Source organism: Trichosurus vulpecula, chromosome 8 (genome assembly GCF_011100635.1).
Source record: "Trichosurus vulpecula isolate mTriVul1 chromosome 8, mTriVul1.pri, whole genome shotgun sequence".
NCBI lineage: Eukaryota > Metazoa > Chordata > Mammalia > Diprotodontia > Phalangeridae > Trichosurus > Trichosurus vulpecula.
This window is the reverse complement of record NC_050580.1, coordinates 154,260,373-154,275,725: the sequence shown is the minus strand read 5'-3', so window position 1 is coordinate 154,275,725 and position 15,353 is coordinate 154,260,373. Positions and strand designations below refer to the sequence as shown.

Below are 15,353 nucleotides of genomic sequence, written 5' to 3'. Positions count from 1 at the left end.
TTCAGCTATTGAGAGCTGTGTATTCCCCGCTGCCGCCCTCTGCATGGGAAAAGTTAACCGCAATCAACCTGGCTGTTTCATTTTATGGCTTCCCCAGCTTCTCCTTGTCGTCTTTCGGCCAGCTTTAAGTAGCCCCTCTTGGTGACTTCTATAATCTTGCGATCCATCAGAAGAGATGCTACCCGCTAGTTCCTCCAAGAAAATCATAGGGGTACAAACCCAGAGCCGGCCCTCTCCAGGACAGTAGTTTTCAGTTACAGCAGTATAGGTCAGTCCGACAGGGTCATCTGTTGCCTCCTTTTTTTTTTTTTCTTAGTGTGAGATAAAGGGGCCAAAGCACATAATTCCAGTTATCGGTGAGCCCAGCCTATTGGCAGGCTGCTCAAGCACTGGCTTGTTCTGGGGGTGGGGGTGGGGTGGGGTGGGGGATGGGTAGGGGAGAGAGTGAATGGGAGGAAAATTAAAGAGCAAATATAAACAGAGAGTTTATTTAGAAAATGAGCCTTTGGGGAGCTAATTGTTCTTGGGGTTGTTCCGTAAGTTTTTGAGTTCCAGCTGCAGCTGCCGAATGCGGATGTCTTTCTGGGAGAGCTCCTCTTTCAATCGCCGAATCTCGTCCTGCTGTCGGAAGAACATTCGGAGGAGCTGGGAGGGAGGGACAAACAGATGGGGTGGAGAGAGAATAAAGGGAAAAGTGAGTGCCTGGGAGAGTGCTCTCGTTCCTAAGCCTTCACCACCCCCAACCCCGAGGCTTTCAGATCTCACCTTCCCCCAGAGATCTGCGTACACACACACACCCCTCTCACCACCCCGGAGTCTCAGTGAATCAGCTTTTCACCTCCCACTGCTCCAAGTGCTGGTGGCCATTTTCTCCTGTAAACTGGAAGATCTTATTAAATTTAGGGGGTTGCAGGCCTGGTCACTGTGTTTCTGAGCAGGAATGAGCCTTGGCCCTATTCTGGCTTAATGCAGCAGTGTCTCATTTATCTGGCATCATCAGGGAATGCGCTGCCCTACGTAAGTGAATTTTCCACATGACTGACGCATATTCCTTTAAAAGCCAAAGCTATATTCTTTTCACTTTAGCCATTTGGGATGGAAATCTTTCCAAAATGTATAATGTATTCCTCTGCCTTTTAAGACACAACAGTAAATACGATTCAACCTTTTCTGTATGATTCAGAATCACCATCATAGACCTCAATGCTATGTAATACAGGGATGCCCTTGGGGCCACTGAAGTGTCTGAGGCTGTTTTCCCCTTCACTAAATGGCCCCAGATTGCTCTACTTTTCTAGTTCTGGTATTTTCTTTTTATAGCTTTCTCTTTCCCACCCAGTGTCCTGCCTCTAGAGTCTTCCCCCACCCTCTGTAATTTGCTACGGGCTGAGAAACCAGGTAACCAAGGGTGCTAAGATTATGGATAAAATCAGCCAATGGCACTGAGCAAAGGACGTGGGAATACTGAAATACTGCCCTATGGGCAAAGGGTATGAACTTTAGAGAGATAGGATAGTATGGTGGAAAACACTGGACTTGGAAACAGAAGACCACTGATGAGTCATGAGACCTTAGGCAAGTCAATTAACCTCTTTAAGCCTCACCTTCATCTTCAAATTGGGAATAATGATACTACTCACAGAGGCAGCTAGGTGGCTCTGGCTCTGGAGTCAGGAAAATCTGAGTTCAAATCAACCTCAGACATTTACTAGCTGCGTGATCCTGGCCAAGTCATTTAACCTCGGTTTGCCTTAATCCACTGGAGAGGGAAATGGCAAGCCACTCCAGGGTCTTTGCCAAGAAAACCCCACACAGGGTCACGAGAGCTGGACACAACTGAACAACAATACTATCTTCCTCAGAGTTGTATGCATGATGTATATGAAACCCCTTATAAACCTTAATATGTTATAGAAACATGAGCTAGTATTAGGGCATTTGATCTGGTTTGCTTGGAAGCCAATATTTTACAAACTTCCTTCTATGTTCCATTCGGGTTAGGTGACCAGTTAAGTGACTCCTGGGTCAGTGAAGTGTTTTCAACAATATCTTTGAGGCTTCTTTACAGAACTACAGGGTTATAAGGAGAAACCCTTAGGAGGATTGGACAAAGTGTGTCTGTGGTCATATGAGTGAGGTTTAGGTTCATATAACAATTAAAGTCCTTTAATAATAATTAATGACAATAGCTAATTCGTATATAGCATTTTAAGTTTTACAAAGCATCCTACACACATTTTATCTCTGATTTTTCACAGCAATCCTGTAAATGGTAGCTGCTATTTCTATCCCTAGATGAGGAAACTGAGGCTGAAGGAGGCTGTGACTTACACAGGGTCACTCAGCTAGTAAATGTCTGAAGCAAGATTCAAAAGGGGCCTTCCCGAATTCAAGCCCAGCCCTCTTTCTACTAAGCCATGTTGCCTCAGGCACAAAGGACCCATTTGGAACATCCTGTGCTGGCCCCTCTCATATCCCACCCCCAAGAAAAAAACATAACGATGAATTGTCAGTCACTATCACCACCTAAACATCATAGCAGGTAAAGACAGTGATTTATAACTCCGGTAACAGCAAGCAACAATAGTGGCTTGAAACCGAATCCATGACAGGAAACACAATTCTTAGCAAAAGTAAATTTAAGGTTTCCGATGGGGGAAAAAACCCTTCCCCCCTCCCTTCTCCAGATGGTATTTATGAGGGTCAGAGCAGCAGTGGAAGCTAACAGCAGGCTGCTTATGGAGTTTGTCACAAAAAGAAAGATGACTGGGAGGGAAGCTGGTTTGAAGGCCTGGAACGCATAATTGAAATTTAAAGGTCTCCTTCTTTGAGGGCCCATGGATGTAATAACTTATGTTCCTTACCTCGTTTTCTGTCCTGGGTGGGACATTTTCTAATAAATCTATTCCGTTGACCACAACACTCTTCTTTTCTTTGACTGGGGCCTTAAACACCACTTTGGGAGATTTCTTATAGCCTTCTTTTAAAGACATCAGCACTGGATCTACGGAAGGCAAGAGGCTGTCAGTTGGGCTCATGACAGGACCAACTGGATTGGGGAGCTGTTGTGATAATTCCATTATGTTTTCTTGGGAAATGCCTCCTCCCTGTCCCTTACCTCCCATCTTTGAACTTGTTTTAGTATGGTAGTGTGGGATAAGCCCTGGAATATGAGTTTGGAAATGAGTGTTCTGGTCCTGGTTCTGTCACGGTATAGCTGTGTAACTGAATTTCCCCGTTCTCAACTCCCTCATCCATAGATCCATAAATAAATACATGCCTGATGAAGGACAGCCAAACTGGGCTTCTTCTCCTCCTCCTGGAGTGGAGACACACACACACACACACACACACACACACACACACACACACACACACACACAGAATGACTGATGAATCCATGAGGATAGATAGCCTTTGACATCAAAGGAATTCTAAGAACTCCTTTTTTTCCTCCTAGAATTCTTATTTTTAATAAATTTGAAGTGTTTTGTGTGAAAACTTAATTCAAATCTACCTTGTGTTCACTTGTAACAATAAGACATTTAATGAGGTTTAATTTCATTTCCATTTTAGTAAAGGAGCTTAACATATTTATGTCTCAGTGGAATCTCCCCTTCCAGCAGCTCTCCACTAACAAACCTTTGGATACCTGGAAAGATCCTTCTTTAGTTTACCCATAATTAGTATGTCCTTGGAGGGGTGTATTTGAAAAGGGCTTCTGTTGGCCCCTTGAATAGAAGACGGCACCGCCCCTAACTGTTACCACTCAGACTTAGCCTGTAGTTCTGAACTCAGCCAGTTTCCTTGAACTATTATTAACATGTAACACTTAGCTTCTCAGAGACCAGACAGACAGCTGGGAAACGACATGTCCAGTGGAGCTGATTAGCACATGTGTCCTTGGATCCTTTTTGTGTGTGTATATCATTGGTGGTTTGGTGTGTTATGTCTCTTGAGAAGGGAGAAGGGAAAGGTATAAGCATTTATACAGGGCCTACTACATGCCAGTTACTGTGCTCAGAGTCTTCACAAATATTACCTCTTTTATCCTTATGACAGCCCTGCAAGGTAGGTGCTATTATGATCCCCATTTTATAGTTGAGGGAACAGAGGTGAAGTAACTTTCCCAGGGTCACACAGCTAGAAAGTTTCTGAGGCCACATTTAAACTCAAGTCTTCTTCACTCTAAGCCCAGTGCTCTATCCATTGTGTCACCAGCTGCCTTAAGACTGGTATCTTGAGCCTTAGCATCAGAGTAACTCACTGCCCTGTGCTCACTTTGCAGGATTTTTGTAAGAATGAAACAAATGTGAAAGCACATAACAAAATTAAAAGTGCCAAGAAAATAGAAAGCGTTATTGCTATTGCCAAAGTAACCTCACCTTCCTCCTTCCATAAACAAAACTGAAGCCTAAAAGCTGCATGACAGTTAAGACATTGTGTGGGAGAGTTCAACTTAAAAGAAAAGTGACTGAGTCAGGATCTAAAAAAGATCTTGACAAGCTAGAGTGTTGGGCTAAATCTAATAAGATAAAATTTAACAAGGATAAATGTAAAGTTTTACATTTAGGTTCAAAATATCAACTTCATAAGTAGATGCATGGCTAGCAAGAAGTTTGCCTAAAAAAGATCTGAAGGTCTTGGTAGGCTGTGAATTCATCATGCTTTAATAGTCTGATATGGAAAGCAAGAAAACTAATGTAATCTTGACCTGCACCAGGGGTGAGGAACCTGCACCCTCAAGTCCACATGTGGTCTTCTGGGTCTTTGGGTATGGCTCTTTGACTGCATTCAAACTTCACAAAACAAATCCCCTTAATAAAAGAATTTGTTCTGTGAAATTTGGACTCAGTCAAAGGGCAGCACCCAAGGACCTAGAGGGCCACATGTGGCCTCAAGGCCAACAGTTCCCCACCCTTGGCCTACACTAAATAAGGTAGAGCTTTCAGAAATAAGGAGATAATACTCCTGATGTCCTCTGCTGTGCTGATCAGATCACATCCAAAGTGTTTTGTTTAGTTCTGGGTCACAGCATTTATAGGAAGTACATTGATAAGATGGAGAGCGTCTGGAGGAAGACAACCAGAGTTGTCCATGGAGTCCATCCTTGAGTCTATGCTATATGAGGTTCAGCTGAAAGAACTGGAGATGTTCAGCTTGGAGACGAGTAGCCTTTGAAAGGTCATGAACAATACCTGAAGGACAGCTCATGTGTGTGAGCTTCTAATGTGGAAGACAGAGATGGCCCCAGAAGGAAGATCTAGAAGCAATAGGTAGTAATTGTCAAGAGAAAAAGTTGGGCTTGATGTAAGGTGAAATCTCTTAACAATTCAAGTTATCCCAAAGAAGAATGTACTGGTTTGGGAGGTGGTGGATTTTTCCTCATTGGATATCTTCAAACACAGCCTTGATAACATTGATGCTGGGTATGTTGCAGTAGTAATCCTCTATTAGATCTGGGGAGGCCTAGATGGTTGATGAGATCTCTTCCAACTCTAAGATTTAGAGATTCATTTTGTAAATCTGTCCTTTCTGGTCTCACTTAACTCAAGCCCCTGAAGGTGTGGAGTCAGAAGCAGGATGTAATCCCAGCTCTTCCATCTCCAAATCTGGGCCTCCTTCCATTATACCGACACGCTGCCTCTTGTTAGCACCACCTCCCTCCCCTCCTTTCCCAGAGATCTCAAGGCTTAAAAAGCAGCTCCTCTCCACAAACATGTCAGAGATATCTACACACACACACACACACACACACACACACACACACACACACGTCCCTTTAGAGCAGGGGAGCTGTAAGAAGAGATGCCAGATAGTCAAGGTCTTCATATTTGACATAAAGTTACTGAGGGAGGAAGCTTTTTTCTCTTCTGGCTGGGTTAAGTTTATTCCTACCTGAAACTAGGACAAGCTAGATGACTCCAGAGATCTCCTCTAGTCGTAGGATTCTAAGATTCTGGCCAACTACATTTTTGTTATTCGGGGTGTTCCAGAAGTCTTAGTGCAGTGTTAAGCTACTAAAAATTTAAACTGCGCAGTCTTTGTGTTGGAATACTTTGTATACTTAATGCCCAAGGTCCTACCTTTGGCCCCTTTCTCCTTCTTCTACACTCTCTCCCTTGACAATCTCATGCACTCCCATGGCTCTAATGATGCCTTCTAAGCAGATGACACCCCCATTTTTCTTCCCCCAACTTTTCCCAGAGCTCTACTTCTTTATTCCCAGCTGCCTGCTGGGTATTTCTACAGCGACATATTGCTTGCCCCTTAAAATTCAACACGTGCAAAATTGAACTCACCATCCTCTTTCCAAAGCTTGTCCTTTCCACTCATTTCTCTTTCGTTGCTGTAGTTGATAGCACCACCACCCTCCCAATCACTTTGGCTTATAACCTAAGCTAGGTAGCATTCATATATCTCTTTAAGTTTTGAAAAGCACTTGATAAATATTACCTCATTTGATCCTCATGATAACCCTGGAAGAGAGGTGCTAAATATAATTCTCATTTTACAGATGAGAAAACTGTGGCAAATAGAGGTTAAGAGACTTGCCCAGGGGTCACACAGCTAGTAAGTGTCTGAGGTTGAATTTGAACTGAGATTTTCCTGGCTAAAAAAGATCTGAGGGTCTTAGTAGGCTGTGGATTCAGCACTCTCTCTGCTGTACCACTTAGATACCTCTTTAACTCTTTCTTCTCCCTCACCTCTCCCCATATCTAATCAGTTGTCAGGTTCTGTCGGGTCTATCTCTACAACATCTGTTTCATCTCTTCTATGTTCCCAAAGCAACTGCTCTAGCTCGGGCCCCCACCTCATTTCATCTAGCTGATTCTAAGTCTGCTAACTGGTCTTCCTTTCTCCAGCCTACTTTCTCTGCACCACCCTTCACACCACAGCTTGAGAAGCCTTCCTAATCTACTGGCCCACTCAAAAACCTCCATTGTCTCCTGAACAAAGTACAAACTCATGACTCGGCATCCAAGACCCTCCACAATCTGGCTCCAATCTACTCTTCCAGCCTTATCACATACCACTTCCCTCCCTTTGCATGTTCTCCTTTCCAACTATCCTCAATCATTCTCCATCTATTATTCTCAATCTGCCCTCTCCCACCTCCTAGCCTTTGCTCACACTGGACGTCACACCTGAAAAAGATCCTTTGTCCCTCATCCCAATCTAGGGAAATCACTCTATTTAAAACTCAATTATTATATTTTCCACCAGGGCAGCCAGGTGACTCAGTGGATAGAGCATCAGGCCTGGTGTCAGGAAGACTCATATTCCTGAGTTCAAATCTGACCTCAGACACTTATTAGCTGTGTGACTCTGGGCAAGTCACTTAACCCTGTGTGATTTGCTTTCTCATCTGTAAAATGAGCTGGAGAAGAGAATGGAAAACCCCTTCAGTATCTTTGCCAAGAAAACCTCAAATGGGGTCATGAAGAGTCAGACATGATTGAAGTGACCAAGCAGCAACGACAACAAGCCATATCTTCCATGATCTCCTCTCTGACCAGTCCCCTCTCCCTTCATCCCTAGTGATCTCTCCTTCCTCCAATTTCTCATAGCGCTTTATATTTTTATACTTTTTATACTTTATATTTTTATACTTTTATATTTATCTCACTCTGCCTCATTCAATTGCTATTTGTGTAACATATGTCTATCAGGCTACGAGTTCTTTGAAAGCGGGGTCTATATATCACATATCTTTGTATCCCTAGCACCTAGCCTGTGCTTTGCACATGATAGATGCTTAATAAATATTTGTCGAATTAAATTTCATCCAACATATGGTATTTTTCACATTGCTTAAGTCAAGAAGTGGTTCCAGTATACTTCTGAGTCCTAGTTTTGTCGCCAACCAATGAGCAGGAGGGAAGGTGGTGCGGTAGAAGGAGGGCAGGCATGACAGGTTGTCAGGTAACATGGGCTCTCATCCAAGCAGCATATACATTATTTTTGTACTTCTGAAATAGAGATTGCCTTTGAGGAGCTTATGTTCTTCTGGGGCGGGGATGGGAGAGTCAGTATAAGACAAGAGGAGGAGGAGGAGAGCCCAGGTACCGGTGAAGTATCAGAGAAGGCTTCGTGGAAAAGGTAACACTTGACCTGAGTTGAAGAAAGATGAGATTTATGAGAAGCCCAGAAGCAGTGGGGAGGGCATTCCGTGCCTGGGGGAATGAATGGCCTTAGCAAATGGAGAAAGATGTGGGTTATGAGATGTAAAGTTTGGCTAGTATGTAGAGTATGTGAAAGGGAATAGTATGAAAAAAAGGTGGAAAATTAGGTTGAATTTAGTGCAAATTCTGCCTTAGATACTTATTAGTTGTGTGACCTTGAACAAGTTACTATGTGCCTCAGTTTTCTCATCTGTACAATGGGGGGTGTTAGACGTGATGAGCAAGTGCTCTTTTAGCTCTAAATCTCCAGTCCTACAATGACCGCTGAAGTTTCTCGAGCAGGGGAGCAACATTCATAGACCTGTGCCTTAGATTTGGTGAGTTCAGTATGATTGCAGTCATAGCTGGGTTTGACTCAGGGTGTCACAATTTAGAAGGCACTGACGGAACTTGCAATCCTTCAGTACAGGCCTCATGGTACCCCATAATTTCCTCCCCCTTGGCAGCAGTACTCCAGGTGAGCTCCTTCCTAGCCAACCCTGGCCCCACTCTTGCATCACTGGCCCTGGTTGCAAAAATTGCTAGTTATGGCTCTGAGGTGAAGTAGTTACAAGAGCACTGGGATAGGAATTGGGAGACCTGAATTCCAGTCTGCTCTTTGGGCCTTGGTTTCCTCCCCTGTAAAATGGGGGTGGTGGGGTCGACTAGATCAAGCGTTCTTAATCGGAGGTCCAAAGATGCCATGGAAAGATTTCAGGTGGCCTGAGAATTTCAGTAGGAAAACAATTCCTCTTTCTTTTCATTAACTTCTAACTGAAATTTAGCATTTTCTTCAATTATTTATAAATGTTATCCTGAGATAGGGCTTTACTAGGTAGCCAAAGGGGTCCATGACACACTAAAAGGTTAAGAATCCCTGGACCAGATGATCTTCTAAAATCCTTTTTAACACTAACATTTTATTATTTTATTCTATAATTTCCAGTTCTTTGAAGGGGGAAAGGAAGAAGTTGTGAACTTCTCAAAACAAAATTTTAATTTGCATTAAATTATAGCCCATTATAGCCTATTGGAAGTACACTGGACAAAGTTATAGTCATCAACAGAGTGGTTAGAAGGGTTAGGGGATGCAGGGGGCCCCTGAAGTCATACCATATGGGTGCCAGCCTACTCAACTATGGGTAGAATTGGTTCTAGACTTGACTAATATGAGTTTGCTTGGAGATGGGAAACCTTCCAGCTATGACTTAGTTGCCTTGGTCTTAGAAAAGAAGGCTAAGGAATAAAAGCTCTGGTAGCCCCATTTCTGGGGTCTGGGGAGGAGCTGTAATCCCCAGCAGAGAGTTGGCCAGGCAGAGGCCATCTGCAAACCCATCCCTTTAGAGTCTTACCTCGATTGATGCCTCCCAGCCATTCATCAGGTGTCAGAGCTGGCTCCGTTCCTGGGGTCATGGGATAAATGTCTTCCTGATAAGATTCTGACTACAGATGAGAGAGAACAGAAAGGCCAGCTAATGGGGGTGGTGGTGGGGGCAGGTGGGGAGCAAAAGGTTGCTTAGGGGAATGCTGCATTCCAGCCAGAGTCCTCACTGTCAACCATTCTTCAGAGAGGACTCAGTTCTATCTCTTCTATGGAACCACCTCGGATCACCACTGCTCATAGTGGTCTCTCTCTCCTCTTTATACCTAAAGCACATAGTGTCTGTACTTCTTATTTCTTCCAATCAGTCAACAAGCATTAATTAAGCACCTACTCTGTGCCCATCACTGTGCTAGGTTCTGGGAATACAAGACTGAAAAAAGAAAATACTCCAGACTTCAAGGTGCTTATGGCTTATCTGAGGAGACAATGTATATACCTGACAAATCACATACCACCTTGTGTTATTCTGTGTATATATATGTATACACACACACACACACATATGTATGTATATGTGTTGCCTCTTCAAGTAGGCTGTTAGCTCTTTGATGGTAGAAACTGGGACCCCTCCACCCTTGTAACCCCACTGTGCTTACCACAGGTTCTTGAACATAACTAGAGCTCAACATCGTTTATGAAGGTGATGGGCTTGGAGGGGCCCATCAGCTCTCACGTCCTACAAGCTTGTAATGACCAAAAGGAGTTTGCCTGATGTCAGAGCCAAGCCTTCACCCCATGTCAGCCAAAGCTCTCCCTTGGCCAACTTCCCCCATCTTAGAGACCAGGTCCTGAGCCATCCCTGAGTGTTCTCTGGGCTCAAAAAATAGTGGAGTGGAGAAATACAACTCTTAAAGGAAAGGGATGGAGAAGTTGCTCCTGCCTTCCTATAGGGTGTTTATGTGTGTGTGGGGTGTGTGTGTGTGTGTGTGTGTGGGTGTGGGTGGGTATGGGTGTATGGATGTGTATGTGTACAGCCCCTTGCATCTTGTATCTGACAGAACGAAAAGTTTCTTCCACATCTCCCAAAGACAGCATAGTGATTCCTGTTTCTGTATCTATTTCTGGTATATAGTCTCCAATCCTACCCCTCCCACCTGTCTGAATTCCAGTGGAATAGAAGCTCCCTGAGGGTAGGAACTATCTCACTTTTATATTTCTATCCCCAGCACCTAGCACAGTATCTGTCACATGGTTGGTGTATAATAAATGCTTGCTGAATGAATGAGTTATATCTTCTTTTCTCCAATTTCCTCTATGCTCTATTGCTTATGCCTTTTTTTGGAATCGTTATTAAATTTTATTTTAAATTTATGGAATAAAACAAGCATTTCCATAACATAGTATAATAAAAAAGATGATTGCACATGAAACTACAAATCTATTGTGTACAACTTGCTATTCCTTTCAAATATACAACAAAATTATCATGTAAATTTCTTCCTTCCTTCCTTTCTTCCTTCTTTCTTTCTCTTTCTTTTTACGCCTTTCAATTTTGCATTCCATTAAATTCTGCTCCCAATTAAATTCAATTTGAAAAATATTCCTTTATTGCCTGCTAGGTACCAGTGACACAAAGATGCAGCCAACAGTCCCTGCCCTCAAGAAACTTACATTCTATTTGGGGATGGGGGAATACAACACTCTACACAAATACAGGGCAAAAAAAACTGAGGGAGAAAGCACTGATAACTGAAGGGATAAGGGAAAGCTTCCCGGAGGAGCTGCCACTTGAACTTGAGATGACAAGGATTCTAAGAGGTAGGGATGAAGAGAGAGTATATCTAGGAATTGGGGGAGGGGGGTAGCGGAGCTGCTGATGCAAATACACAGGAGCAGAAGACAGAGTGTTGAGGGGAGTGAATAATTCATAACACTGTTTGTTTGGCTAGAGCATAGCTAAGGGGAATAATAAAAATAATAAAATGGGAAAAATAAAATAGAATTAAAAATAAGGCTGCTTAATTCTTAGGTCAGAACCATCAAGTGGAATGCCTTTAAAATCAGGCTAAAGAATTGGCATTTTATCTTATAGACAGTGGGGAGACATTGAAGGGGTTTTTTGTTTTGTTTTGTTTTGATTTTTGGTTGTTTGGTGCTTTTTTTTTTAGTTCTGCCTCCCTAGCTAGACTATAAGTTTCTTGAGGGCAGAGAGCATGGCTTACACTTCTTCTGTATGCCCCACAAAGGTAGCAGATATAAGCACAGAGTAGGGAGGTACTCAATAAAGACTTGTTGCTTCACCAATAAACTCCCATAATGCAGAGAGCTGCTGGATCTTGGGAAAGCCATTCCCCAAGTCTGGAGAGTTCCTATGTACCTGCCAGGCACCTCCTCACTCACCCCCTTGATTATAAGCCCTTTCAACTCATAGATTGTGAATTTTCCTTCTTCAATATCAGCATAGTATTTAACAAAGGACTGTTTAACATATTTAACATTTATTTAACATAGTAGGTCTTCAAGTTGTGACTTGTTGACTGGCAGTTGACTTCTGTGCCTGAGGTATTAGGAGCGTCTCTGTGGCCTCTCTTTCCTGTGACAGAAGCTGTACTCACCCTCCGAGGCACGATCATGGAGATGGGCTCAATCAAGCCCTTCAGGGTCACTAGCTTGTAGAACCGGAACACTTCACAAGCCGACACATCCAGGCCATGCTTGGGCATCACCCCTGTGGAAGGGGAGCATAAGCATTCATGTCCAGTGGGATCTCAGCCGGCCACATCTCCCTCCCCACCCCCTGAGTCCAGGGAAAGGGAGAGGGGGAAGTGAAGAGGAGACATGAACTCTGTCTTAAGTTCTTGAGTTGCTGACCCTGGGTCACCAGGAATGCAGGAAGCAGTGTCTAGATGCTAATCAGGCTAGGACATGATGAGGACCCATTTCTAAGTCAGAAGCCACCAAAAATTCTTTCAACATCCACCTCTCTAAGCTGGTCTGATTGGAGTCCCAGAAGGTTACTACTGACAGGACCTTTAGAGAGTATTTAGTCCCAAACCCCAATTTAACAGATGAGAAAACTGAGGCACAGAGAGGCTAATGAACTTAGCCCCAGTCACACAGCCAGTTAGTGGTGAAGCTATAGTGGCTCTCACCTTTTCTAAGTAAGCTCTTTACTAGATTGTAAGCTTCTTAAGAAACAGGACAATGTCTTATTTAAACCTTTGCTTTCTCCTGTGCCCTGCACATAGGAAGCACTTAATGTTTTATGGATGGATGGATGGATGGGTAGGTGGATGGATGGATGGATGAACTTCTTCAGTCACTTGTAGAGGTCCTTTTATCTTAAAACAAGTCCACGAATTTTTTCCATTGCTCTCTGATGCCTCAGCATACATGGGTCACCTGACCTGGAGTTAGGAAGACCTGAGTTGATACTAGCTGTGTGACCTTGGGCAAATCACTTAACCTCTATCAGCCTCAGTTTCCCCAACTGTATAATGGGAATCATAAGAGCATCTATCCCCCAGGAGTATTTTGAGGATCAAATGACATATTTGTAGCATATTTAACACGGTGCCTTCTAGTACATATTAGGCTCTATATAAATACTAGCTAGCTGTTGTGTGTGTGTTTTTCTGTATATAAGACTGAGGGGAGGGAGAAAGAGAGAAGAGGAATATTTATAGAGAGAGAAGGGGGAGAGAGGAAAAAGAGAAGCAGAGGAGCTAGGGAGAAAGAGAGGAGACATACACAAAGAGGGCCCTGGATCCTGTTCATGTGCTTGGACTACCCAACAGGTTTTGGTTTTTTAATTCCCTAGCAAAATTCATGGAATTCTAACACCATCAAGTGAAAGGCAAACCAACTCCCAGGGAAGAGTCTGCTGCTCCTGTAAATATGTTCTTGATACAAAAGGCTCAGTCATGGGAACTTAAGTGAAACAATAAACCAGCCAAGGCCAGAGTGAGACCAAGCCTCAGGTGAGCTGGCTTAATGGGGCAATGCCATTCTCCCAATGAGCTGCAGTGAGAAGAGCACCAGAGTTGGCATCTGAGGCCCTGGGTTTGAATCTCATCTCTGTGACTTGTAACTTGTATGACCCTGGGCAGGTCAATTCCCCTCTAGACTTCTGTTTCCTCCCCTGTAAAATTAGTGAGTAGAACTAAAGGGTCCTTTCCAGTTCTAAATCCCATAATCTAAAATGCTACATGGTATGTGTCATTTGGATTAGTTTGCTTAAATAAAAACATTGGAAGGATTTCCCAACTTCCCCCTCTCTCTGGAACCTTCTCCTGTAGAAAGAGTGAGTCCTGGGCTTAGGAAGGAATAGGTTTAAGTCCCATCTCTGATAAGTGGTAGTTATGTGGCCCTGGACAAAAAACTCAGACCTCTCAAGTGCTCTAGGAAGCTCTACAAAACGCTAAGTTGTGGAGAAGAAGGTGACATCCTACATTGGTAGAAGTGGTTTCCTCCCCTGGAAGTCCCCTATCCCAATGAAATGACAGATCCAGTCCCCATCTCTCTGAATGCCCAGAGAAATGAGAGTATTGCCTAGTGAGGTGCCCCTGGATTGGTTCCATCTTTGGCTGTTTGTTTTGTGTGACCTTGAGAAGGGGCTGGGATCCACTCTGGAAGCCCTTACCCAGACCTTTCTGTGGGGCTGGGGAGCGAAACTCCATGAGGTAACTCAGATATGGCTTCTCAGACCCAATCTCGTAGTATCTGATGTTCCCGTCCCCCTGCAAGGCAAGAACAAGGATGAGGAGTGGAGAGGGGGAGGGAGAAGGAGAACAGGCTCCATGTTCACATCAGATGGGTTAGAAGAAGGTTTGAAATTCCCGTTTCCTTCCAAACAGCCTGAAGATGCTGGGATGAAAAGTGTGTGTGGGGTGGGGGGGCAGGGGAGGACTTTAGGTCATTCTAGACCACTGGCTGCAGGGAATTTATAGAACAAATTGAATTTGGGGAGCCCCAAGATGTCTCCTACTTTGCTAATAGCTAGAACTGGATCCCTCCTCCACCCCTTACCCCTCGGTTAGGCCCAGATTTCAGTGAAAGTATTTAAGTGATTTCTGAGGCACTGGGGAAGCCCTAGTGAGATTTAGCAAAATACCACACCCCCAAGACTCTGAGTCAGTTCTTAGGACTTAATCCTTTGTATAAGCACCCCCTTTCCATCCCCAAGCAGCATGAGTGGAGAAAGCACAAGCCTTGGAATCAGTTCATATCTTAATTCTCCTATTTGCTACCGGTATGACCTTGGGTTAAGTCATTGGGTCCACTCTTAGGGCCGCAGTTTATAAGTAAAATGAGAAGGCTGGAATAAATGACCTCTAAGGTCTTTTTCAAGTCTAACTCTATGATCCTACGGAAAGAGTGATCCTCCAACTGTCATTAGTTAGTTGTACCTTAGTGAGAGGGAGTTTTCAATCCTTTTCTGAGATAAGGATTTGGCTGAGGAATGGGGGAGAGAATGTGAGGATGGTCATGGGGGTGAGAGTTCTAGGAGCACAGTGAAGAGGGAAAGGGAGAAGAACGGTGTCAGAGACTCTTAAAAACCTCCAGGATGAAGAAGCACATTCCTTGGGAAGTCAGGGATTTTCCCCATTGGCTTTCTATGGGGAAGAGCAAGGGATGAGAGTTCACAAATGCTCACCCATAGCTTAATTCCCAAAGAATAGAAAAGCCTGCTCACAGAAAGGTACCTCCAAATTGCTAATAATCTGATGGCCTCCTTTAGTGGGGAGGGGTGTGAAGAGACAGTGGGGCTCAGGATATCCTGAACGTCCCCTGCTCCAAGGTAGCCCAGTCAGAGAGACCCTGTCTGTGATCCTCTGCCCTGACTGGCTGCTGAGCCCTGTGAA

At 43.9% G+C, this 15,353-nt stretch overlaps 1 protein-coding gene across 1 annotated transcript in view; it reads right to left on the bottom strand.

Moving 5' to 3' along the window:
- Nucleotides 1–472: 472 nt before the first annotated feature.
- CORO2B (coronin 2B) overlaps nt 473–15,353 on the bottom strand; it is a 231,065-nt gene continuing 216,184 nt past the window's right edge. Inside the window, exons 8-12 of the mRNA XM_036737102.1 lie at nt 14,132–14,228; nt 12,105–12,217; nt 9,518–9,608; nt 2,865–3,004; nt 473–645 (exon numbers count right to left, since the gene is read on the bottom strand). Of these exons, the coding sequence (XP_036592997.1) occupies nt 514–645; nt 2,865–3,004; nt 9,518–9,608; nt 12,105–12,217; nt 14,132–14,228 (573 nt within the window). The 3' untranslated portion in view covers nt 473–513. The remainder of the gene's footprint in view (nt 646–2,864; nt 3,005–9,517; nt 9,609–12,104; nt 12,218–14,131; nt 14,229–15,353) is intronic.